The 27,406-nt window shown below is 41.1% G+C and overlaps 2 protein-coding genes across 3 annotated transcripts; both read right to left on the bottom strand.

Moving 5' to 3' along the window:
- Positions 1–3,904: 3,904 nt before the first annotated feature.
- Positions 3,905–16,934, bottom strand: tent4a (terminal nucleotidyltransferase 4A). Its single transcript, XM_040122699.1, has 13 exons — positions 15,870–16,934; positions 12,990–13,113; positions 11,810–11,856; positions 11,592–11,712; positions 10,550–10,657; positions 8,597–8,725; positions 8,093–8,306; positions 7,265–7,391; positions 7,075–7,178; positions 6,518–6,702; positions 5,830–5,988; positions 5,457–5,630; positions 3,905–4,495 (listed from the first exon to the last, which is right to left on the bottom strand). Exons 1-13 carry the CDS (start codon positions 16,700–16,702, stop codon positions 4,331–4,333), a joined length of 2,490 nt encoding a protein of 829 aa, XP_039978633.1. The 5' UTR covers positions 16,703–16,934; the 3' UTR covers positions 3,905–4,330.
- Positions 16,935–17,047: 113 nt separating this feature from the next.
- On the bottom strand, positions 17,048–27,183 carry srd5a1 (steroid-5-alpha-reductase, alpha polypeptide 1 (3-oxo-5 alpha-steroid delta 4-dehydrogenase alpha 1)). 2 transcript variants are annotated; one of them, XM_040122782.1, is made up of 6 exons: positions 26,730–27,183; positions 26,438–26,604; positions 24,188–24,289; positions 21,636–21,786; positions 21,434–21,531; positions 17,048–17,273 (listed from the first exon to the last, which is right to left on the bottom strand). In XM_040122782.1, the coding sequence occupies exons 1-5, from the start codon at positions 27,038–27,040 to the stop codon at positions 21,465–21,467; spliced, it is 798 nt and encodes a 265-aa protein (XP_039978716.1). In that variant the 5' UTR covers positions 27,041–27,183; the 3' UTR covers positions 17,048–17,273; positions 21,434–21,464. The 2 variants fall into 2 exon arrangements, with proteins under 2 accessions (XP_039978716.1, XP_039978715.1); XM_040122781.1 differs by lacking the exon at positions 17,048–17,273 and adding an exon at positions 18,946–21,145.
- Positions 27,184–27,406: the final 223 nt, after the last annotated feature.

Genomic DNA, 27,406 nt, shown 5'->3' with positions numbered 1-27,406 from the left:
TGGAGTTAACGCCTCTATATTTGGTTTAGGGGGTTTAAGTGTACTGAAGACAACAGTAACGTAGCAATGTAGAGCAGCCTTGTGCTTGAGAGGTTCTCTGAATTCAACACCAACGAACAGTAGAACATGTGCACCACCTAGTGTTGATGAGGAAGGATCACATGTTGACTGAGAGCTGCTGAGCTACATAGAGACTGACACAGTGAGAACTAAATCATAAACCCTGTGTGCTCAGAATAATTAGGGACGCACAGGTTACCTGAAAGAAAATATGGCAAGTAAAAGCTGCACCAATCGGGATTTTTATATGAATAGGTCAAATGACTTTGCGCTATATGAATGCTGTTGCACGTAGAGATGAACCAGTAGAGAATTATCATTGCACCCTGCAGTTTCCCCCTCAAATCTATAGTGTGGTTTAGCACAGTGTTTAGGTTTTGTGGCCCACACCTTTACTCATTTTGTCCAGTCTCACTGCTCTCATCTTGGTCGCTTTGTTTTCAACAAATAAAACTCTGATGTCAACTGATCACTACTTGCCCATCCCCACCACGCAACAAAGTCAGCGCCTAGACCGTGAACATACTGGCGCATTTCGCAGCTCAAGAGCTAAATATTTCCCTCAGGAGCTGGTGAAACCAAATCAGAGGTAAAAGGAGAATAAATACGCACTGGCCAGAAACACGACGGCAAATCAATGCTAATGTTGCTACAAATCTGCTGAAAGTGTATGCATGTACACACACACACACACACACACACACACACACACACACACACACACACTTCTCACCAGAACTTCATAAATGGATGAAATGTCAGTTGTGTTTACAGCTTGTTGCGTTGCCCCCAAGTGGCCAAAAATAAATTATTGCAGCTTTAAGTACCCATATAATCTCAGTGTCACTTCAAAAACCACACGTTGACTGGCAGTTTTAAAATGTTTATTAAAAAATAAAATAGAAAAAAATATATTTACATAAAAATGTCAAAAACAAAAAAACAAAAACAAAAGCTGGGCAGTGGTTCCCTCTGGCCACCGATAGCTAGGTGTCCATTTTGAGGGCTACTGCTCACATGAATCAGCCAGGACAAAGAAGGGCTGCCACCTTTCTCTAAACAGCGGCCGCCAGTTTAAAATCCCTCATTTTATTGCAATGAGGGTAAAATTACATTGCATCTACATGTACATGTGTATGCCAAAATCTCAGTGGTCCAAGCCACTCTTGTTGCTTCCTTTTCCCTCAATTTTACACCAATCTGGAGAAGTGAAGGCAATGTGGCTGAGCAAGACTGATTCTTTTAATTAACCGTTTCCATCACCATCTGATGAGAGAATGAGAGAAAAGTGAGAACAGAAAGTGAGCTACGTTGGACCGCTGAGATGCACAGAGATTTTAATCCATACAGACTTTCTAAGATACTGCATGTCAGTCTTTGCTGTGAAGATGCAGGCAACTCTAACCCAGTCAACAACCTTCCATCAGCAGTTTCGTTATCAGCTCCTCATAAATGCTGGTTCTAATCTCTAAAAGCAGACATGGCTATCAGGGATGCACTTTGAAAGGGTTAAACAGGTTTGCCTACTACAACCAACCCCTTTATCCAATTTATATTGGGATAGGATTACATGTAACGGAGCATTTCATATGCCATTGTGATAACCTCCTTACAGATGGAAATAATTATTTGGAAAATAACGATCCATTTAGAAAAACACTGAGAGGGTATGATAGTATGGTTGAGCACACTTCTGAAACACTTCTCCCCTTTCTGGCAATCTGAAGTGTCCTTGATTAATTTTTTATTTGGTCAAATCATTCAAAGTTGGAGGTGATGATTAGCTCATAATCTGCCTTGCCTGTGAGCCATCGGTCAAAACGGAAACCATTTATCTGAGATTGAATTGATGCCAGGTGAAGTTTTGACTGATGGATCAGAGTTGCCATGGTTTTAAGAAAAAGAAAAATAGTGTAACATTACTGAATAAAGTCTCAGTAAAAGGTAAAGAATTGTCGGTGGACGCTTTTGTCCCATCTGAAGTGCACCTGCAGAGTGCAAGTCGCTCTCTGGGTGCACTTACTCATGAACAGTTGGGCGCCCGATTAAAAACCTGTGGTGGCAAGTCATCAAGTCTCAATACCTTCTCACACACGTTTCACTATGTCACACACGACACAGACTCAGACCCAACCTTTAACAATAACATCCCCCATTCCTTACATTTGACTGATAGATGTAGAAAACTAGACTTTGAAACCTATCAGGACCTTCGTACAAATACAAGGGGGTCAGGGGATGGGATTATAGTTCACTTGAGTTGGTTTGAGAGTCTGACAGTAACATAACTCCAGTCCAACAAGCAGTGTTTGTCATTGGAAAATAACCCCAAACGGAAAACACAAGAGAGATGACACAATAATTAGAATAATCCACTTGCATAGTAATAACACCAGCATGTGTAGTGTTCTGGGCGAGTCACAGCCTTTGACAGTCCTGTCTGTGAGTGTGTGTGTATTTGTGTGACACGGTGTGCTCGCAGAATAAGAAGTACACACACTCCAAGTAAACACAAAGAAAGGCATTGCAAACAATTAGCGGAAGTACCTGGCAATCAAATATACACAAGATTCCTGAATGGAATCAAAATATAATTCCCTTTCACTAAGGTCCTTGGTTCAGGAAGACCCCCCCCCGAACCCTCCCTCCTTCTCCTTTGTCCAGGACCACAAAGGAGAAAACCTTATCGCTGAGCATCGTAGAGTTGGTCTTCACTGATTAACATCTGCGGGCAAGAGTTGACCTCAGCCTTGGGATCAGATTTCCACAACCATGTCCCTAAAATTGGTAAGCATCTGAGGAGTTCTCTGACCTGGAATCAGTGGCTTTCTGCCCTCTTGCACTAATCTTAATCTTCAAATTCAAGTCAGATAAGCTGTTGCCTTTTTGGCCCCAACCCCTCCTACAACATGTAATAAAAGAGACAAGCACAAAAATGAAAACACACTACCATATGTGTTCAAAAGAACAGGCTCTATCAGGCCAAAATCCTGCACTGTCTGGAAGCTTTTCTTCTAAAAATCAACCCCAGTGGAGAGAAAGATGGCCAAGACAAAACTAGCAGGCCACTGCCAGCCTTCCTCTGACTGATAAAATATGGCAACAGCACAGTCCCATTAGAGACAGACACACATACAGAAGTATACACATACACACAATCTCGAGATGGTTCTGCTAAAGCTCTATCTGCTCAGGAGCTACGTCTTTTAGGTCAAAACAGATGTACATCCTCTCCTATCTTTCTCAGGATATCCCAGGGTGCATTTCATCCTTCCACTTCCCTCCAGGATGCCTTAGACTAACTGGACTGAGGAACAAGACTTCCTTGGGGAATTTCATGTTAACCTCGCCCATTTTTACAAGACACATGAAGAAAAATGGAAAGAATATCGAGATAAGAGCTCCGTATCCCTTTCTGTTCCGCTTCTCTTTATCAAACAGAACAACACAATTAAAGAGAGGAGAAAAGAAGAGGGAGGTGGGGTGGGGGTGGGGGGCCTGCAAACTGGAGTCCATCTCAACCTGATGACAGACAGGAGTGCACACTCCCGCATTCACGCACACGCACACACACGCGCACACACACGCACACGCACAAGCAGAAATACCAACTGATGGACACTCATACTCCAGAGATGCTGCCTGGGGGAAGGTTTCGTAAACAAAATTTAAAACTCTACAAAAATAAAATAATAGTATAAAAATGCCTTTACATACACACACACACAAAATTAAATAAGCATTTACTTTAGTTCCAAAAAGAAAATATAACATTATTGCACAAAATGAAAAAAACAGTTTGTTCTTAACTGTATAAACTGTTTAAAAAAAAAAAAAACCCAAAAACAAAAACAAAAACAAAAAACAAAACAAATAAAAAGTAACACTGAACCTCAGCCAGCTTGGCTGTGAGGGTCGAGGCGAGGTCAAGTGAACTCGGTGATGGCATTACCACCAAGTCCAATAGCAATAAATGAAAAACAGGAGTAGACCTGAAACAAAGAGGAGAAAAACAAAATACGGAAATTAACATAATACTGAAACTACAAAACTGTGAACAAAAGTCATGCAGAAATGGAAAGGTAGAGATAGTAGGAGGAAGATGCAGAGCTGAAGGCTGTTGTTCCATGTCGTGGCAGCCCCAGAATGAAAACTGCTGGTCTCTGGTCCTCTGTCTGCCTGTCCATCCTCCTTCGAGACGAACGAAGAGCCAGGGTTTGCAGCCAGAGAGGAGGAGAGGGAGGAAAAGTTATGGGAAGAGGAGTGGTTTCTATCTGCTGAGGCTAACCGGTAGGCTGTCCCTCTTTCTGCGTCGCCAAGTGTTGCGGTGATACTGTGTGTGTGTGTGAGTGTGAGTGTGTCCGCGGTTAGCCAGAACAGGGTTGTTGACAAGCGGTGGGTTGTGGAAGCCCTTCACATTGAACTTGGTTCCATTCTGAGGAGGGGTGGAGAGAAAGGAGAGATATTTTTTCTCTATCAACAAAACTTCTAATTGCTTTATTGATGATGTACCAAAAAGGAAATTATGTCATTTAACTCTCTTTCATAGGACAGAACATTGAACCCCATAGATCGACTTCTAGACTCAAACATTTGAGCCTTCTGTTCATTACTATGTGTTAAGACAAAGTAAGACAGTAGCACTGTGTCAAAAAAAATTGGGGGGGGGGGGCACAAAACAAAAGATAGTAAAAAAACAAAAACAACTTGAAACACATTGCATTAAGCAGTCAAATCCATGCACGTGCAAACAGCTGAGAGATTTTTCTTACATTCACATACAATATATTTACTGAGCTGAGTAAAATGAATAATTTGACATTTTGGGAAATCCTAATTTGCTTTCTAGCTGAAATTTAGATGAGAAGATCGATAACACCCTCATGGGTGTACCAGCAAGCCAGCAAGCAGTTAGCCTAGCATAGATACTGGAAAGTGGGCGAAACAGCTAGTCTGTCTCTTACCAACGGTGAAAAAATCTCTCCCTACAAGTAACTCTAAAAATCAATAAATAACATGTGTTTAATCCATACAAAAATGGTTGCCTGGTACGCAGGCCAGCTATTCCCCCTTGCTTACAACGTTTTAACTACGCTAGCTGCCCACTGGCTGTAGCTTCACAATTAAGATAAGAAAGTGAATAACTGCATTTCTCAAAATGTCTAACTATTTCTTTAATAAGCCACTAGGCAATATGAACTAAAAACTGGATGAAATCATTATGGATCATGTCCCAGTTCATCTCATTTCCCATAGCAACAGGTACACATTAGATGAGAATGGAGACTGCTGAAGAGACACAGAAAATATGGAATGGAAATAGTATGAACGCGTGTGTGTGAGAAAAGTTTGCCTTGACAGTGTGTTTGAGTGTTTGTGTGGCATCTGGCGCCTACCTTGTGTGTGTGGCTGGAGTGGGGGCTGGGCGGAGGCTGGGGGCTGGAAGGGGCGGGGGCATGAGCATGGGCTGGGGGGGGCATGTGGAAGAAGGGGGGGAGCCCGGTGTCTATACACACCTGTCTGCCAGGTATGGAGTGCATTGCTAGACCACCGGGCAGAGAGACGCGAGCCTGGAGGAGGGAAGAGATAATAATTACTAACAGGTAACAGCAACTACATCTAGTTGTTCCAGATTTTATTGGCGGTTTTTTCCTGTTCTAATTCCAAAGGTCATCATCTATACTTTGAATAATGTTACTTTCTAAATCTTTACATATGATCTAATTTAATGTCGTCCCTCATTGTCTGCTGCTATTGCTGTGTGCCTACCTGTGAGCCTGGAGGCATGAGCAGATGGTGTCCTCCCATGCCGGGCTTGCCGGTGCCCATATTGAGTCCTGGTGGCAAAGCTAGGCCCAGAGGGGGGAAAGACGGGTATGGTGGCAGGGATGGCGGAGGGACGGGACATGACAACGTCGAATCGGAGTCCTGGCAGATCACACAAAGAGGAAGAGATTATAAGTGAGGTGTTTGTCACTTGTAGCTCCTGTTTGTTTGCGTGCTTCCATCAGCTGGGTTAGAGAGAGATAAATGCAGCATGTAGGTACTGTAAATCAGCTGGCAAAATTACACCATGATGTTGGAATGTCAATTGCATAATCACGAGAAATTGTAGTTGTACCAGACGACATATCATTTACAGAGGAAGAAAAAGGATGGTGGTCTGCAGCAAATTAATAGTTCAATTTACCAGTTTGTAATGGGAGTTCCACAACAGCAACAGTGTCAACAGCATTTCATGCTGTCTGCAGACGGCATTATGGAAGCATACAGGAGTTCATCAGAGTAGCTTTTACGTTATTTGACTCTTGTCATGTCAGAATTTACTTGACAAATACCTTGTACGTTCCCATCTGGTATTTTGAGTATAAACTCTCTTATTTAGACAAAAAACACATCAAGAGGTTTTACAGTTTGTGTGTGTCTGCTTATCCTACGTGTGTGTGCATTTTCGTACGTTGTCTGATCCAGACAGTGAGGAGACAGAGGAGGCTGATGAGTGCTGCTGAGGGCTGGAGATTGACATGGGGGAGTCTGCGCTGTGGGGCGACACTGAGTCCCTCTGCTGCTCCTCCGACCCAACACCACCACCCAGGACACAGCTGGGCTCCTGCTCCGACACTGGGTCCTTGGGATGTGAAACTATAGAAGAGCAAATGAGAGGTAAGGATGGGTGGATCCTACTGCAGCACACAAAAGATCAGTAAATGAAAAATTCTACAAGGTTTACTCAGTGGATTTTAATATTTCTACGTACGCAGTTTACTTTTTTTTTTTTTTCCCCAAACTGCCTTGGGAGACTATAAAATCCTAAAATCAAATTTTTTAAAATAAGAGTCATTGACCCTAATTTCTGGAGATATTGAATGAAGAAGTCTGCATACACTAAAAAATAAAAGTTAAATGAAGCAGGCATTTCGTACTCATTAAAATAATTGTTCTTTTTCCAGTCCATTCTTATAGCCTTTCGGTCAATACATTAACACTGTACTTTTCAAGTCTGAAGAATGGTACCTCTGTTGTCTGTTCGTGCCAGATCCCTGCCCCCCCATTTCTTAATGATCCATTCCCTGTAGTCGATCACTTCCTGGGTCAATCTGATTATCCTGCCCAAGGTGCTGATGGAAGTAGAGAGAAGAGTTTTTAAAGAGCACCAGTTTTATCCAGGGTATCTTTTTTACTATTGAATGGACTGAATTCTAACCTTTCACAGTCTTTGTTGGGATACGACCGTGCAAGTGGTGACACAGCATGACTCAGGACAGTGTAGGCATAATCAAACACCTGCTTGACATGCATGGCACCGTAGGAACCCCTCCCCACGTCATTACCTACATGGTAGCAAGACAAACACAAAAATAATAGTTATGAGTGAAATTCAACCACAGTCTCCACTTTCTCTACACTTTCCACTGACTGTAGCATTTTGTGCTACTATTATATGCTAATATATATTAAAATACACAAAGTATGTTGGCAGCACAAATTTATATTTAACATCAAACCATATGATCAAATAGTGTTGCTATATATTGGAGCCTGACCATATGAACTGTGGACCTTAAAGCTACTATGTGTAATTTTTCTATGTGATTAAAGCATCCTTAAAATTATTCTAATACCCGTTTATTTGATTGTAGAAAACAATGAGGCATTGCCAGTGGAAATGATGCAGTGTATGTGTGGGTTTTAGTTCTTTCATTCTGTGTACATTTGCTGCCTTCCAACATGTCAATCTTGATACCATCACCGGATAGTGCCACAATAAGAAAGGTTCAAATACATACTGTAGTTCCTTCAGCTTAAGTGTCAATCAGTTTTGTAATTTTTTCAATTAATTTACCCTTTGGAACAATAAATTAAATTAAAAAGAGAGATTTTCAAATACACTGAATCCTTTTCTTTTGATACATCAGTTTTTGCCTAAAATATATATGCTGTTTAAAGAGGTGTTTGTACTCGGAGCCATCTATTAATTTGGTAGGAATATTTTTATTCACTCTAAATGATCCTAAACTAGTAAAACACACACCTGGAAGCAGTGGGTCCTCTATGCAGAGCATGGATGGCCTGTATCCATTTGTCATGGCCTTCATGATCTCCTCTTTGGCTATGTATGCGCCTCCATTTTTGATGCGAATCCCTGTTTTCAAGTAGTTGAAATGGCGGCCGTACAGCTCAAAGAACTCGATCAGCAAGACCCCCAAGTTCTCATTAGGGTTCCTGGCATCGATACGAGGATGGAGCTGCAAGAGAAAGGACGGGGAGCTTTGATTATTATGTATTTAAAACAAATACTACTGTGCACTTATCAAGAGTATAATTCATGTCTGTCTACAACACCAGATATGTTTATGAATGTTGTTATTGATAATAATATCAGTATCACTTCTGTGCTTTTGCTAGTAAACTACAATACTGCTACAATGATTGTACCATTATGTGCACTGTATTAAGAAAAGCACTGTACAACATGTACTAGGGCTAATTCTCGCTCTTACAACATACTTTACCATTAGGGGTTGTGTTTCTGTACCTGTAGGAAGCTGATGACCATGAGGATGAGGCTGTAAGAGCTGATGCCCCCGGTGAAGACTTCATTTAGATCTCTCTGCAGCAGAAACTGCTTGAGTACAAAAATCAGGTAAGGCAGCACTGGATACTTCTGAAAGTGGAAGAAGAGACAGACATGGAATGAGAATGGCTGATTCAGTCAAACTGTGGATTAAGCCAAAGGAGCAGAGTAGAGGAAGGAATGTTAAAAAAGAAAAAATGAGATGAAAATGGAGTCAGGTTGGATTTGCATGACTCACTGAGGAGAAGTGGGGATCTCTGATGTATAGAATTCCGCGAGTTCGAGATAGGACTAGATTTAACTTAAAGAGCATATCATTCAAATGACTGCAAATGAATCAATTTTGTAAAATTTGATTTGACTCAGCAACTATAATCATTAAATAGGCGTAGTGTATATCCCTGCAAATAAATCTTGCAGTAGATTTTCTGACAGTTTGTAGATATAACTGCAACACCTGCAGCATTCAAGTCACAGATTGAGATGAAATGCTCTGCTGCCTGACAATTTTATACATTATTCATGTTTCCACAGTAACTTTGATACACTACTGCAAACTGTTCCCATTCTATCTGATCAAGCTGTCTGTTTTTCTTTTATGATGCTATAAAGCTGCCAAGCACTGAGAAACTCCCTGCTGAAGCCACAATGGTGCAATGTTATTATTTCTTTAGTAAGCTGAGGTAGTTGAATACTCAATTTGTAATCAATGCAACGTATGAATTGTTAGACCCCTACTTACCACATAAATAAACTATCTAGCTTCCAACTGAACCAAACTATCTAGAAAAGTTATTAAACAAGGCTTCCTAGAGCCTGTGACTTGATAATGTGCTTAAAACCCAGAGGGCCTGGGAATGGGAATTACAAATACCTTCATCTTCCAATTGAAAAGGCAGCAAAAGCTCCTGGCAGTTGCGTGTGCATATCTGTGCCAGTGGAGCAGCATTACTTGGTTGACACTTCAAATATGCTTTCAAGACGTGAGAACATGACTGGGAGGTAAGCTGTTCTAACTGGCTACATGGGAACCTGACCTATGAGAATTAACTTAGAGGTGACCCCTCAGTGACAAGAGTGCACTGGAGTCTGTCACACCCACACATTAACATCAACTATCACTGGATTGATGCCGGGTATGGTTGTCAACGGCAGCCTTTCAAGCTGTGACATGTTTTCTCAGAGAGCCATAACACAAATATGCAGCAACAACAAAAGACAAAAGCCAAAACATGTCACTGGGATATCAGCACCTGGAATTCCTCTCTTGCATTAGCTACTACAACCGTGACTAAAGCCAGCAGAGATCCACCTTCAGCAGGAATTCTGTCAGAGCCACGGGGTGAAATTCATCTCTGCTGAGTAGATTTGGCAACAAGGTCTTCAGCAACACACAGACTCTGTTTGAGTTAAGTGGAGTGTACGAGAGTACTATACTGAGCACAGTTGCTGGGGTCCGTTCCAGCTTCACTTTGGAAATGAGATGAGCCGGTACAAGATTGGAGTGAAGTAAAGTGTAATGCTTTAAAAAGCTGGCTTGCCTGATTCACAGAGGGAATTTCCAAAGTTCTGTATTTAGACCCCAATGTAAAATGGTAATTATGTGACTCCTCTGGTGGCTTTTTTTCCCCTTCTTATATATGTCTACATGACTTCTTCCTGCTCTCTTCCTTGATCTGTATGTAATGACTGTAATGTGTGTTTTGGCTGAATTTCATTTAGTCTTTGAACATTTTAATTCACAATCCTTATCCAATTTTAAAATGAAGTGGCAATAGGAATGAAATGAATTTTCTTTGTGCCATTTGTTGTCTCCTGGTCTGTTTTAAGAATTAAAGTCATACCAAAATAACATGTGTTCATGTAACCTGTGGATCCTGACAGCATATCTCCAGGGGAGAAAGTTTACCTCACCTTTACATAGTCTTTAATGAAGCTTGCCGCCTTGACTCCAGTCTCCACATTGAAACTGATGTCCACCTTCACCTCAGTCTCCTGGTCTGTCAGCTTGATTATTGGCACCTGAAAGAGGACAAAGTGACATGTATTAGCAAACATTACAGCCAAATATTTAGCTACTTATTAACATGTCAGTCAATACAGAAGCAAAGCCTGCAGTGGTTTGCCTGGTCCTCTGCTCACCCCACAGGATGGTACTACACATGCTGGTGAACTACCGTACCAAAACTCCCACTGTGGGATTGCAGCTGTTAAGACTTCCAACAGAGTAGGTGCACTCCTGACACTGAGCTGCAGAATAATGGCTTGATGAAACAATGACAGGAAGTTATGATAGAACTACACTGAAGTAAACAGTGGAGTATCTCTGACCTGGACTGAATTGGTGATATTCATTTTGGGTGAACTAGAGCTGAGAAAGTATACAGTTAAGTAATTTATGTTACAGTGGTATACAATAAACAGCGATCTATATAGGAACTGTTTATCAGGAAAAAAGACCATCAAGTCCACCACAACTGTTAGAATGTTCCACCTATCATGCAAACAGATGGAGGACACTAATTTAGTCTCACAGGTTAGTTCACCTCTTCTTTTCCCATCATCATTGGACAGAGATAAGAGAGTGATGGATACTTTTAACTGACCATTTGAAGTCCAGAGGAACTTTTCTAGGAATGTAAAAAGTGCTGCCAATTTTTGATTTGGCTGGGTTTAGTCCAGTTCCCTTCTTGGTTTCCCATTTAGTCTGGCTGTAATATTTTATTACTTACTGTGAAGAATACAACCTTTAAGAAGACAAATTAACCGTCAAACAATTTCACTAGACAGATCATTAATCACTGCATCAGAGTGAACTATTTTAATAAAATCTGTTGTATTTGATGTATATCTGTTTTTGCAAAGCAGTTTGGCTTTATTTGAGGACAGAATATGAACGTAAGATGACATAATGCTTGGAAGAGTTTAGACACGTGGCCTGAATGCCACTACTCACTGTAGCCTTGTCCAGCACTTTGATGGAGAAAGGTTCTGCCACATTATGTTTGCGAAGAGCTTGTTCTAGCTCTTGCAGTGGAGGGCGCTCCCACTTCCCAAACACCACCAGATCAATGTCACTGAGGGCAAAACAAAAAAGGTCACAGTTAAAATTGTGGCAGACGAAATACAGCATACATAAAATGCTTCTCTTTAATCATAAATAATATAGCTTGCCTTGTTGGAAGGTAGAGTCCTGTGCTGAAGCTGCCAAATATTTGGACCTGGAAAACAGTGTTAAAGAGAAGATATCCGGTATAAAGATAAGCTTAAACGAGGGATATTTAAAGAAAACCAACACACTGACATTTCATAGCCTCTCCTATGACAGTCTAACCATAATGGTCTTGACAACATGCTTTTGAAAAACTACAGATCCTTAGGCTGGCAACAGTTCATTTGTGGTGATGACGTACATATCCAATTCACGTTTGCAAACTACCAGGAACTAGGTATTTCCGGGTTCCACTTCAGAGACGCTAAACACTGCCAAGTTGAGTGTGCTGCCAAATTAAGTATACAATAGATAGAAAAAATGCTATGTGTGTTTGGGGGCTGCAAGTAAAAGCTCTCCAAAGGAAACAGTGGAGTTCTTTCCCTTTCCGTCTGGTAAATACGACAAGGCAATAGCACAAAGACAAGCCAGGATTAATAGGTTGAAATGAAAAGGGAGGCTGGTACAAATCAGAGGCTTGATCCATTTACCTGACAATCTGGCTCGTAGTGGAAGTGGAGAAGACTGGCAGCCAACAAATCACTGCTGCACATGTTTTACATGATTAAGTAATGAGAGGGGCATTACATCAACCCTACCTCAATACACTACTCAACCAGCTGCAAGACCCCTCTCACTGTTTTTGCACATATGAAGTGCAACTACTTCCAAATATCAATGGATATTCAATTTTTAAAATACAATGACTTCTAACCACTTTTGACTGAATTACTTTTTGTAATTTCAACTCTGCCACTTCAAAACCTAACTAACTAAATATCACATATCATTAAGATAACATAAAAACATAGTTAATACTCTTTTGCAAGTTCTGACCCGTCCACCTGAAGTCATGCAAAAGTACAGAATTGAAAATTGTATAAATATAAAATAAGTTATTATCTTGTAAAAAAAAAAAAAAAGAAAAAAAAAGAAAAACACTTGCATCACCTTTAAAAGAAAAGTGTGTAAGCATAGTATCTCAACATTAATTTATGAGCAATCCAACATCACTGTTTGTCTACATGTCGATAATTCCTCCTCCAAGAGTGGACGATTTAGGAGCCTGCTCTCTAAGTAATCAAAATCCTGAAAGGTGGGAAAATTGATCCAAATACACAGGGGCATGTGTGTGTATCTTACATCCGCAGTGGGCCACAGCTCCTTGATGATCATCTCTATCCGGTTCACCACCTCCTTTCTCATAGCTGCTTCCTCTGGCCGAGGAGACATGAAGTTGTAGAAGTCCATCACCTCCTCGTGCAGTCTGGAGGGAAAGGAGGTTGACAGATATAGGTTATTCTCACCATATTTAACACGTATACAAACACACAGACCAGTATGAAATCTGGATTAAAGTAGGAACTGTACATGATTTGAAATAAATTCTTTGTTTTAATTAATTTCATTATTTTTATTGCCAATGTGAAAACAACTAACAATCTCATGAGGATATCTTCTTAAAATTGATTTACACACATACCAGATTTGGCTTATATTTTGAAAAAAAAACAAACCAAAAAAAAACAAAAACTGAACTTCAAGCCGGGCTTTAAGCCAGAACCAAAGTGGTCATACTAAGAAGGGAATGAGACTTTTCAGAATTCTTCTAATCTTAGTATCACTAAAAACTTTGGATCAACACAAAGACACAAGTACAACAACAAACCCCTTTAAAAAAAAAAAGAGTAGGTAGAGAGTCCCAGGCCTTATTATTATCACGGATATGGTTCTGTGTTTGGCAGCAGAGGGGCACGTTTAACGTAAAGATTTCTGACCAGTCAAATGCCTCTGAACAGTGGAACTCTGTTCATCTCCGTGGCCATTCATTTCAATCATTTCTAGGAATGCATGCCATGATGTCAGTGTGAAATACAGAACAGGGAGACTGTCACAATCAATTACCAGAGCCCTGGAGAAAATGCAGGCAGTGCCCACTCCTTGGTGAAAACTCTCTGCCAGCAAGCCAGTGAGGCCAGGGCGTATCCATGCCAATGGTCCACCACAGACAGAGGGCATAGTTATTGTTAGGCCCCCCACAATCAAAATAAGAATTGCTATTGCAGCCATCTCTGACAAGCTAGTGTAGTCATATTTTTCTTCAACAACTTTAGGGCCTAGTAAGTAACCAATGGTGTTCACTGCTGCAGTCTATAACCGGACTACGATAGCAGCCATGTATCTTACTGTGGAATCAATGTTTTTATTGCAACACACACTATTTTCTATTAACCCAAACCTGATCTCTGACCATCACAATAACAATTCAGCATAACTGCACAATTATTTGTATTGTCAATTTTGAGGTATAAATCCTTCTAAACGGGACTTCAAAGAGCACACCTGAAGGCAAACCACTGCAAGACTAGTCAGTGCACAAGCCAAAACTTGCAGAGAACTTGTAGAACCACAAATACCCAGAGAATATGAAATATGCTATTCATTTACTATTTGCCAAACGAAAAATTGACGCACAACTTAAATCGCCAGTTAACTTAGGTTTAGGGGTAGTGGGAAACTTAGGATCGAGCATGTGGACCTGCTTTCATGGCCAACACCAAGTCGCTGTAGAGAAAATTCCCAGATGGGTGCAAGCAGCCATTACAAATATCACAAGTTCCTGCAACACATTTGGAAGTTCTTTGGTCATTTGATTTGCAAGAGGGCTTCTGTCAGAGCAAAATGACTATATTTATAACATTAAAAAAAAAAAAAAAAAGAATCGTAATACATTCAGTTACATTACTCTTACTACACTAACAATGTAGATGTCATACTTTTATACACCACCTACTAATCATTCGTAACACCAAACAACAAAAAAGCCCCACCACTTTAGCTGCACTGTGCCCATACGGTAATATTAAGTCAGTTTTGTGGACAGGACATATGTACATCAAGTCCTACCCCTTTCTGTTAGGTCACACTGATAGAGCACCAAAAAAAATAACCTGGAAAAAGAGTAATAAGTGTGACTGCACCCAGAGAAAAACTTGGGAGTAAAAGGTCAATTATCCAGACCTGAATACAATGGCGTAAAGAAGAGGTGCATTACCCAACATCCTAAGTATTAGTTTTACTTTACTTTTATTCATTGTAATGAAATGCAGTAGAAACTACTGAAACATACAAAATCAAGATTCCTCCTTTAGACCCAGACTTTTGTCATACTCTTATTGCACGCAGACTGAACACTTTTATGATCAAGCAGTTAGGAATAGTTCAGGCACATTGGACACATTGCCCGGGGGTGAATGCACAGCTCAGTTACTTCACCCAACATTACACAAGTGTTATCCAACCCCGTTAGCTAACCTGGGCAAGGTTGTAGTATTTTGTAGTATTTTAAATAACAAAGTCCAAATAATTTGGGAATTTCAACTTTTCTTTCTAAGTCGGCTTGATTTTGTTCAATTAACCGGGGTAAATTATTCATTTTGCTATGACGTTGCTGGCTTCCTAACTTTAATGTGGGGCAAAAAGGGGAAAACCGTTAGCTAAGTTAGCTATAGGCTCCTCTGTCAGGCTAATATACGACTACACTAAAAAGCAACATATCCGGTGAAAACCTCCCGAATAAACCACCCATTGAAAAACACTACTTAATAAAAAAATCGATGATGCGTTTATATTCATATACACCTTCCCACAATGTGTGTTTTCTAATCCTACTTCTCAATAGTTTGTTGGAAATCCCTATTTTTAACGGCCGGGTTTAAACTTCAAAAGACAAAAATCACAGCACTTCCGGTCTTGTTTTGGCCGTCTATCGCTGCCTTTACGCAAAGATCTAACGGCAGCATTTTAGCTATCCAGCAAACAGCCCAACTCCAGTTCACACTGCAATACTGGGTGTACTGTCATATCTAACTGCATCGGGAAACGAATACAGAACATTATATGTACCAAACTACTCAACAAACTTGGAAGAATTAACGTGTTTCAGCCATTGAAACCAGTAGCCGTAGACAAACGTTAACGTTAGCTTTTTAATCCTAAGGCAGTGAGTGTTAAGCTACTCACCCGAGGACCCCAGGGTTGTACTTCCTCGTCTTCCAAGGCGTCCAAGTGCTCGCATAATTGCCATTAGTGCAGTTTGAAAGCAAGTAATTCATCCCATAAGTGCTCGCCTTATTGTCACTTTTCCTTCGGCCTGGGTGGTGATTGTGTGTGTGATTTACAGGTACAGAGGGGTGAACCTGATGACGCTTCACGCAGACCTGCTGTATATTGAAAGCCGGGTGCTCCTGTAGGTGACGGTGATGATGGTGGTGGTAAAGGTTGACATTATTGTCCATGCTGTCGCTCAAGCTAAAGAGCACATTGGCACCCCCGACGTTTTTATTAATGTTGCCCGATACATTCCCACCCATAGTCCTCTCAAGTGAGCAGCTGGAGGGGGGACTGTCCGTCGAGGACTCCTGTGAAGAGGACGAGGAGGAGACAGATCCCGTCTTCTGAGGCAGGATTTTGCCCTCACCTGGTTCAGCGGTGTTTGCCGTGGTTAAAGAGTTATGTGCGTTCCCGTTGTACAGTGCCATCCCCAGCGAGGAAATCGCAGTGCCGTTAATACTAGTAGTGCCGTTCATGATGCTGTGATGGCTGCTGCCGCTGCTCCGACTGGCAGTAATGTTACCGTTGCTGCTGCAAATGCTCTTGCTCGATGCCACCGCGGTGGCCACATTTTTTAAAACATCCAACGCAGCGTAATTCACACACTGGTTGTGATTTTGATTGTGGAGCTGCTGCTGAGCGGAGAGCGTCCGTACTCCCTGAGAGGTCTCCCAGACGTGCATCCATAAGGCGTTCGCAGGTCCTTTCTGTTCGGGCTGAATCCAAGCTACCCTCGGATCCATTCAACTTCTTTCTCTGGCAACCCCCCTTCTAGTATCTAACTAAAGCTAGCGAGCCCGTTGTGAATCTGCGCCGCTTCCTGGACCCTTCAAAGGTCGCTTCGCTGTCCGGGGTTACGAAAAGAGGAATATTTAAACATTAAACCGAATTAGGACCATTGATAAAGTGGCCCCTTCTCACCGCTAGCTGCAAAAAAAATGCTAGCCCATTCCTGCGAGAATTCAATATGGCGTATTCTCTTCAAATCCATGCGCATGCGCTCTACAAGGAGTTTCTTAAATGATGACTGCGCCCCCCCCATCCGCCCACTCCTTCATCACTCCGGCCGGTTGGTGAATCGCACAGAATAAATATTAGAATTTTTATTTGATAAATACTTCATTGAACTACAAATGAGATACACGTAAAACGTCAATAATGAATACGGGTCCTGTGGTCCGTGGCTCCTGAAGTAGGGCCGGGGAACCCAGAGGTCCTCGTAGTCCATCTCCCGGCCATTACCACTGGGTAGGGGAACGGGTGGGAGGGTTCGTAGGGCATCCCCTTCAATATGAGGCTGGAGAGTGGCTGAATCTTAAAGGAATGACAGATAACATCCTAGCCTCAGATAGCTGGTAGTATTGGCACATATTTAAATTGAAATTAGAACAATTTTATATATTTATATTTAGGCAAAGCTGCATATTTGGGGGGCATTAATAGTCTGGGGCCCCAGGAAATCAGTCTTGCTCTGTGGGTAATCCAGGCATGGGCGCACAGCTTCATGTGCCTCTGTTTAGTAAAAATAACTGGAAAACGCCCACTGTAAACATCTGAAATCCTTGAAAGGGAAAATAGAGCAACATAATTTGTTGCCAAAATACAATTTACATAAACATCAGACAGAGAGGGAGACCACATTGTGTTGTCAGCTGGCATCTGAGATACTGCTGGGGGCCATAATCGCAACCCCTGGCCCTTGAAATGCTGCTCACATACATACAAACAGCAGAAAACTCACATTGCATTCCACAGGATAACACACTGGGTTTTTTCACTGTCTAAGCGAAAATGGAGCGCCTCGTTTCTGTTTATTATTTCAGATGTACGCTGCGACCACTGAATCCAAATGTTCATTTTCAAGGGGCAATACACAGCAGGTGGCGTTGAGCATTCCAGACTCTGTATCCCGCCCCAGCCACAGTAACAGCCATCTCCCAGCCCATTAAACTCTATGATGGAGGGGAGGCAGGTTGCAAAGGCCTAACCAGCACCTTCTGGGATGTGTGTGCATGTAAAAGAGAGAGTGAGGGAGAGAGCTTCTTGCATAATGCCCGCCCCCAACCCCTGCTACTCACGTGCAGCATGTGACAGAGTCAAGGAAAAACCCCCCAGAGCAAATTATGTGTCAGCTAGGATATGTAGCTCTCTGTGTAACACACTCAGGCATAAACACACAGCTGCTCACCCCCACTGTACGCCTGTACAAATCCAAGCTCTTCTTACTAACTCCCTCTATCTTACACTGTATGAAACACAGGCGTTTGAGTGACACATCAGATCAAATAGGTTATTCCCTTCATCTCTCATGTCACAGTCTCGGCTCAAGCCAAACGCCAACACTGACTGTGTGCCAGTGTGTGTGTGCGTGTGTTTGTTATTTCAAGGCTGGTTTGCCTCATTGTCAGCTTTTATGGGATTACCACATTGTTGATGACTGGACCATAGCTGACAGATGCCTAACATACATACACACACACACACACACACACACACACACACACGCACGCACGCACGCAGGCACGCATATAAACAGAGACAGGGCTGGAGAAGTCAACAATATGCTCACAGGCATGACAGTAATAGTGGATAGTATTAAGGAAGCAAGCAGTTGTCTGAGGCTGCATGTGGCTTGAATGGTAATGAGGCCAAAGCATTTTCTAGTTATTTAACCCACATTAATGGAAAGCTGCGTTAACACTGTTATATCAACTTCTATTTCACATTTAAGCACATGATCGTATTGTCTGTGGTGTGTCAGCCCCTGTCTGGGGTTACGTATAGTATAACGAGCACAGGGTTACAATGGACTGAGCGAATATTATCCTGCGGTTTCAGAACTGCAAATCTGGACCACAGACTTTGGTCCGGAGCTGCAGTTCCAGTAAACTTGCGGCACCTACAGGCGACAACAGTAACAACAACGGTTTACACCCGAAGATTTAGACATGCCAATGTGTGCCATCTACTGTCAAGGAAAAACCGATTCTTTAAATGTCACACTTGCTCTACCTGCAGGCAATAATTGTACTAGCTTTTTTTGTTTTCTTTTGTTTGTTTTTAACACATGCTCTTTATTACTCTTTGAGGCTTTATGTTTGTTTTTCATGCATTGCTTTTTACACGTTGCTTTTTACGTATCACACTTGTCACATATTTTAAACCAGCAAAATAAAGTTGCTGGTCCACTTCTCTATGGAGCTCTGTTACCTGGACAATATGAGGCCAAAGAAAGGAACAAAAGAAGATGTAGCAATGTAATTACTTTAAAGTTCTGTAATGGATGCTTAATATTTTAAACTACAAATTTTGGTGTTGATTGAAATCATTTACATGCTTGTTTTTTATATCCTGAATAGGCGGCTCTGGTCCGCTCATTGTTTCTCCTGTCACCTGTCTTATTGGTCTACTGCCTAAAAAAACCTAACATGCATACATGTTTAGACAGAAAAATAAATGATAAACTGAATCACAAAATCTTAAAAAGTGAGCATTTGGTGTTCTGTAGCTACAACTTGAATTCTCAAAGCCACTTGGGCACCCATGTACTTAACAGCAGGCATTAAAAAAAAACAATAACTGCAGCTGTGACTCTCTTTGCCTGAAGGTGGCGCATGTGTTAAAATTGAAGCAGCTGTTCCTATCTTTGCCTGTAGGAGACCCTGCAGGCCTCAACTGCTGCTGCTGCCGTTGGGTTTTCTTTCCTGTGTGGCACAGGTTGACATGTATATTGAATATTACAGAACAGCTCCTCTTGCGAAGTATCTGCTGCCTGCATGAATGAATACAGTGTGAGTCTGAGAGTTACAAGCCATTTCATTGAGTTGCTTTGCATATAAAAAAGAAAATCTGTTGGTGTCTGCTTGCAGATGAATGGCATTAAAGTAAGATGTCAGCCTCGGTAAATGCTGGCTGTGTAATATAGTGATGCAATTATAAGAGGCTTGGATAAAGAGGATACACAGAAGAAATAGCCTGGAAGAGAAGGAGAGAGACTGAGTGTGGATCGTCAACATGAAGGATATCACTCTGCATAGCCCTTCAGCAAGATGCAGCCTTCATTTTTCATCGCACTCACACACGCCTAGTATTTATTGATGACACCATGTGTAAAAACGATGACAAAATACATTCATTTTCGATACAACCAATTTAAAAAAATTAATAATGACATGACCTTGGCTATGACTGGTTGGAAAATGTCCTACATTGGGAGAGAGAGAACTGATGAGTTATGAGAAGAAGCTGAAGCCGACACTTTTTGGAACAGGTACTCCTGGGAAAGCTTCAGTATATACAGCACAATCTAAACTGTCCGGCTTAAGAAGTGAGTGAGCCAGTGTCATTTTCACCATACGTGAATGTGAGGTTTTACCAAAGTGAAGTTATATTTGCACTTGTTTCCAATGTAAACCTATTTGGAGAAGCACTGAATGTAAGGCAGTTCAAATTTTTAGTATCCAAAAAATAAGACATGATTCAAGAAAAGTCCTAAGTCACACTGACAAGGTTAATTGGCTCACGGTAAACATCATTACAAAACAGTAGTAGAGCAAAAGTGATGTTAAGATCAATGTCAGTGTTTCTAGTGTACTCCACAAATACTTTTCCCTTTCGTTTCTTCACCAGTTCTTCTTTACTCTCTTTCTGAGAAACCCTGACAGGAGCGATGCATCGAGGCACCGCTCTCTTCTTCTCATTTCAGGCATGGGTGAGTTATTGAGGGCCATGCATGAGCTCCCTTTGATTTCCCTGTAGCCCAGTAGATGGGGACAGGCCTCCTACTGTCTCCGTCTTGACAGGATGGAGATGCAGTTACCTTTTGGTCCAAAGTGGCATCTCTATCAGGAGTTTCAGATGATGAAGTAGTAGAAAAGTCTCTCTGATGACACCCAGAGCCAAATGAGGCAGGAAAACGTGTTGGAGTTAATTCAAGGTCCCTTTTCTATCTACAGTATTTAATTCAAATGGATATAAAAAAAAATTCTTGGGGATGAATGAAAACTTGAAATGCCTGCTTTGCACTTCTTAGTTTATGTTCCATCTGCGAGAATATGCAGATCACCAGAGAAGCCTTAAAAGTGTTTCCTGCTGGTGCAGAGTGTTATAAATCCACTGTACTGCTGTTGAGGTATGCTCCAATCACTATCTTATTTCCTCTGGAGGAGTGCTAACTGTTGCCTCTCCTGCAAGCACAACACTTTCAGTAGTAAGTAGTAGTAGCAGTAAAGAAATGGCAACAATAAAAATAAATAAAATTAAGAAATTAAAATCTTGATGAAAAGATGAGGATTTGTAACTGTTGCATGCGTGCAGCTCAGATGAGATCATTTACAAGCATGCAACCTGTGTTTGAGTCTGTTCTCAATGAAAAAAAGCATCTTCAAGGTTTGTTCTGACATCAGAGCTTTCCTAAATTAGAAAAAAAGAATTATGGGAATGTTCTTCTCAACTGTTGAAAGTAAATACGGTACCTTTTCTCGCCTCCAGTGCTCAAAGTGTTTTCTAGAACAGGAATGGAATCAAGGCTTTCCTGCTTTTTGGGTAGTCTTCAAACTTAGCAAGGTACCATCTACAGAGAGAGAAAGAAGAAAGAGCCATTTTCTTCTGTTAATACTCCTGCTTGCTTCAAAGTGTGTGGTACACTCCATACTGTGTGTGTGTTATCCTGCTTACTTGTGGTGGGCCACAGCCCTGCTGGTGAGGACCACTGTGGTAAAGATGGCAAAGGCTGAACTGTGAACAGAGTGGCCAGCCAGTGCAAAGCCTGCCCACTCTGTTATCTCTCCTAAGAAGTTGGCTCCAGACACATATTCAAACATTCCACCTGTGGGTGGAAGACACAGGAATTGGGACAGGTATGCTTATCCTTTTATACTGTATTTTCACTGAAGCAAAAACAGCCCTAATATTTCACTCTGGAAGAAAATTAAAATTTGATGAATTTTCACCAACTGCAATTCAACATTTAACTGATGGAGTACTGACATTTCCACTATCTCTAAACGTAATTTTGAGTCTACATGCTGCTAAAAAAATTCAAAGGGCATCCACACAACTCCCTCCGCACTGAGCGGTCACTATTTGACTGCAGGCCATGTTCGCCGTAGTGCTGCTACCCTCTATGTGAAAATGGCAGATTCTTGGCTGAGGGGATTCCAGACGTGCCTGGAAGTTCATTTGGAGCAACACAGCTCACAGCTTCCTCCTGCCTTGCCTTCTCCACTTTATTTTCCATACGAGTTCAGGATGGATTGTTTCAACAGGGTCACTGCAAGTTCAGGCTCAAGGTGCTATTGATGAGACTGTGTTCGTAATCAGGGGAGCCACTCTCTTTGTGAACCTGTTTTGATTACTGATTCATTTAGCAAAGGAAAAAGCAGCAATGTAGACTTTACTTTACTTTTCCATACCGCCCTCAAGGCTATTTGTCAAAAAGAATTTGGAGACGGGCCAAAATCTTGTTTACTCAACCCCCTCCTCACGTGTCACATCAGACAGAATGTGCATCCATTTTCTCACAGCAAAGGTCATACACTGTAAAAAAAATGTCCACCCTTAAAACATTTGTCTGTTTAGTCTGTTTTTGTTATGTTAGAACTATGAGTGCAAATAAGCTGTTGACCTAACCCTGGCAACTTCACACTGATGATTTTAAATGTCAACACTGACCAAAAATGTTTAAACCTTAAATTGAACTAAAATTTGGCAAGAACCAGTTATATAAAAACAGCCAGTACGGTGACCTGTTTTCAGTATTAATTGACTTGTATCAATAATTGGCAAAAATGTTCTTTTTCTAAATGCAAATAGAGCACTGCGCCCTATCATTCCTTGTTTTAAAGGAACAGTTTGACATCTTGCTAGTTCATATCTCATATCTGTCTGTCCAATATGAAGCTGGATCAGGCAGTCAGCTAGCTTAGCATAAAGACCAGAAAGAGGGGGGAAACAGCTACACTGGCTCGAAAGTATTAGATTCCATCTACCAGCACCTCTAAAGATATAATCTGTACAAAACCCCACCTTGGCACCAACTTAGCCCGGCAGCTCCACGGAGATGACCAGTCTCCATGAAGTCACTGCTCCCAGCCAAGAAATAGTCCAGACCATAAAACCATTAATGGCCATTTTAGCGGGATTTCTGATGACTTTGCACACAGGCCGGCTAGCTTTAGCCCCTCTATTTTCAGTCTTAATGCTAACCTAAGCTAACTGCCTGCCGGCTCCTGCTTCATACCAAATGCACATGAGAGTGGTGTTGATCTTATCATCCAATTTTCAGCAAGAGAAAGAATGCATGTATTTCCAAACATGTTGAACTATTCCTTTCTAAGAAACTGTCACTAGTTTTGGAACTATCTGCCTCACAACTGGAAGAATTATTTAAACTGTCTCGTGAAAAATAAGCATTTACTTCTGAAGGTTAAAGTAATAACATGAACACTTTTTACAGTCCATAGGCTGAATGCTTTATTTAGGATGAATCTTGAATCAGTCTGGCCGCTACGTGTACAGACATATAACGTACATGTTCCAGTGCAGGCTTCGCTTGCTGTCTAATATGATTACTATCAACACTGTGCGAGTTAGAAAATTTCTCTGTCTGTGTCAGCTAAAGCAAAACTACACACACCAACACAACAAGTATTGTGAGTCACTTGCACACAAGCTGAGTTGGATCATATTAGAGTCAAAGCAGCAAGAACCTTTTCATACACTAATGTAAGGGCCCACAGAGGGCAAGGCAGAGAGGAAAAGATAACTAGTGACAACCTGTGATTCTGCTTACACTGTGATCCTGTATAATCATGTGACCACACTGGAAAATTAGCATCTAGCGCTGCGTACAGAGAACGCGGTGTTCTCTGCCATGATGTGATTACTGCTTTCTTGACTTTCTTGTCACTGCGCAGCAGTGGCGGAAAAAGTATTCTAACTGTAGACCCTGAGTAAAAGTAACATCACAGTGTAAAATGTGCCTTTAACAGTAAATGTCACGCATTCAAAATTAGAAATACTCATTCTGAAGGATAGTCCCGTGCAGAGGGTTAAATGTAAGCATTTTAAGTGTTTTTAAGTGGCACAGTGCAAACATGCAGAGGAGTACAAGTAATCAGTTAAATATTAAGTCTGAAAGTTAGATATACTGTCATAATAGTATAAGACTTATTCGCTGTGGTGAGAAAACTCATTTGTTCCAGTGTTTTTATGACTAAAGACCCTACCTGTGGGAATCTTGTAACCAGTCTCGCCGGGCTTTCTCAGGTTCCTCAGGATGTGGTCAGAGTGCACATTCACCAGCCAGCCGACCAACCACAGTACAGACCCTGGAGACGGACCAAAAAAAAAGCTGCTTTAGCATGAGGTTTTACTGACCAACAGACAGGCAGCCAAGCTGTAAAAGTCAAGCCAAGTTAAAAGGTACAGCATCTATTCACAGTATTCAGTCAGTATTCGAGTGAGGAGTTGCTGCTGTGACCTGCAGAGCTTTAAGACCCTGAAAGCCTGTTTTCTCAATCATCTTCCTGCTGATTTAGCTATATTTGAATTAAATCTAATGATAGTTGTACTGTTAGCTGGTAATGTTGCCAGGCCTCTGCTAATCAAATCTGCTGAAGACACACCCACACAGTCCTGATGAAAGGAGATTTAGCTGAGTTTATGAGTGTTAAACTCAACAAATGATGTGTTAGAATGTTTTTAACTTAATTGTTGCACATTTAGTCATAAATACATATTTTAGAGAAATGCTTTGAAGATTTGAAACTAGTTTTTTAGGGGCTTTAATATACACTTACAGTATTGCATTCCACACCACATGAATACAGTTTTATCATGTTTTTGTAAACAGTCTGTTAGAAGCTGTTTAGTTGGTCCTATTGTGGCTAACTATGGCCTAAAGTATATATCATGAGAAACCTTCATATTCACGTTGCTAATTACAACTGTAACAATAGTTATTTAAGAATAAACACATATACATTATATTTCAGACAATGCGTTAGCTCAACTCTTACATGTTTGTCCTGATTAATCACAGTGCGACCTGTTCAAGAGTCTGGACTTCTGGGTTGGACTATGGACAGACTATCAGCTGGGTTCCAGACCCTGAATTGCCACCCACAGGTTTCTCAGGTTTTCTTAGTGATTCAAAACAAAATGGTAATCCCAGTACCAGGCTATGATTTCACACGTTTCGGACAATATAATTACTGAAAATAGGGATATAAATTTAGGTCAGTAAGAAATTGATCATATTTCGTAACGCTACTTCAGTATATTTGGCTTATTATCCAGCTCTAGGTCAAATACTCCCCAATTTACCCAAAATGCTCTCGACTCCATTAAGTCAGCAATATATTCACTGTATATACATGTACAGTATATCCGTTTATTGGGAATCTTACAGTTTCCCTTGTCCTGTCGAGGGTGTATAGTAAAATGCTGAAAATTAATGAATAAAAGTTTTATTTCTTATTTTATTCTTAAAAGCAACCTTTTCACATTGTGTCTTTAAAACTGTCACTTCATTGGGCTAGAAATTTTTATATTTTGTTACAATTGTCTTTATCTGCTGCAGATGCAAGGATTGATAGAAAGTGGAGGAACAGCGACAGTGGAAAAACATATATTCTAAACTGGCAGTTTCCTGTGTTAGCTTGAACAGCAAGGGGAGCCAAGAAAAACTGCTGAGCACCTTGAGGTTTGGAAAGTGTGATGAGCACCTGCAGTGGAGCAGAAGCCAGAAGAGGAAAATGACAAGACGGACAAAACAGTTTGAATAACCGCTATGCTTTTAAAGTCTTGGCCTTTCATTTAATTTAAGAGAGAGAGAAGGGTAGAGGGAGATAAGAAGGGTATAAGGGATGAGCTGGGAGAGATGGTAAGAGGTAGGGAGTCTGTTATCATCCTGACTGTGCATCTTTCTCTGTTCCTCCCTGAGTCATTAAAACACATTTTATCCAGTGCTATATTATTGTTTATTTTTAAGTTACTTGTACTTTGAGTAGTTTACTAACCAAGTATTTTTTTTAAACCTTTATTTGATTATTTTTTTCGAACGTAAAAGTTGGTTTTACTTAAGTATTCTTCTTCTTGAGTACCATTTTTAAAGTTTCCATCCACCACTGCTTATTTTTCCTTGTTCGGTATGTTGAAGTCTTTATCTAATCTATATATTATAATGACAGCATCAAACAAATAAGAAATAGATTATATATGTATTTTTTTTCTCAATTAAAGACCCCATGCTAATGTGACATAAATCAGTTTGATACTACTTGCAATTAATGTTGTGAGTGTTTATGCCAAACAAGCTCTATTTCACACTTAAAATGGTGGGCAACTGTATTTTGATTAGCCCTCATCTTTATCCCTGATTATCTGGCACTGCCACAGACAAGCTCTCGTACAAATAAAACACTTCTGGTGACATTGTCTTGTGGGAAATTGAGTAGCAGGCACAGAACACCTACCAGTGATGAAGCATGGATGTGTAACCCAATATTCAGGGTACTCAGCATAATGGCTCAGGTACCTAATCTGCATGTAGCCATTATAGAGGCAGAAAACAAAGGCCAGGGCGAATGAGACGAATGGTGTTGATTTACCTCCCCGGATTAAAAAGGGATAAATAATGGATCTGCAGCAGAACAAAAATAAAGTTATTTGCACCATCTCCACGCTCGTAATAGTACTTGAACATTAACTAACACTTTAGTGCATCCAGGTGTAAAGTTATGGGTGCGACTAATGGTGGCTACCTACCTCTGGACATAGTGGTGGAAATACATGGCAATGAGCAGCTGGTTGGGCAGCAGTGAGGTTTTCACAGAGGAGGTCCAACAAACCAGACACAAAGGCACAAGGAAAGCAGGCATCTCCTGAACGAACCAGGCAAACCTGACATTAACTGGAAATCCATATTTGCTGCTAGCATATCGCCCGTATGGGACATTTTCGAAGAGCAAGGTAACGAAAGTGCAGGCTGCCATGAAAATCATAAAGTAAGCCATACGGTCCAAAACGTACAGCTCTTCCTCTTCCGAGGAGAAGAGTCTGGAGAGGAGAGCATCCATCACGGTGGGGGGTAAATTTACGACACAAAAAATGGAAACAGTATGAAGGTCACTAATGTTAGCGACAATAGGATAATATAGTATATCACTCGCTACTATGGAAGTATGCTACAGCTAGTATGGACGTGCACATGACTGACGTTTCCTCCCCCTGACTACTCGGACCAATCACAGTCCCTGAACAGATATGGTATCGAATCCTATCGACCAATCAAGATAGTCGGTTTTACACTGATGTCAAAATAAATAGATTATTTGGCATCTGCTGTAAACGATGACCTGTTACCTGGTGGCTCACTATATTGATATTTCAAATCAGAAAAAATGTACGCATGTACCTTAGTTTATGTTACATTAAAGCTTGAA

Source organism: Xiphias gladius, chromosome 24 (assembly GCF_016859285.1).
Source record: "Xiphias gladius isolate SHS-SW01 ecotype Sanya breed wild chromosome 24, ASM1685928v1, whole genome shotgun sequence".
Taxonomy (NCBI): Eukaryota; Metazoa; Chordata; class Actinopteri; order Istiophoriformes; family Xiphiidae; genus Xiphias; species Xiphias gladius.
Note: the sequence above shows the minus strand (reverse complement) of the source record. Positions and strands in the feature narration are given on the sequence as shown.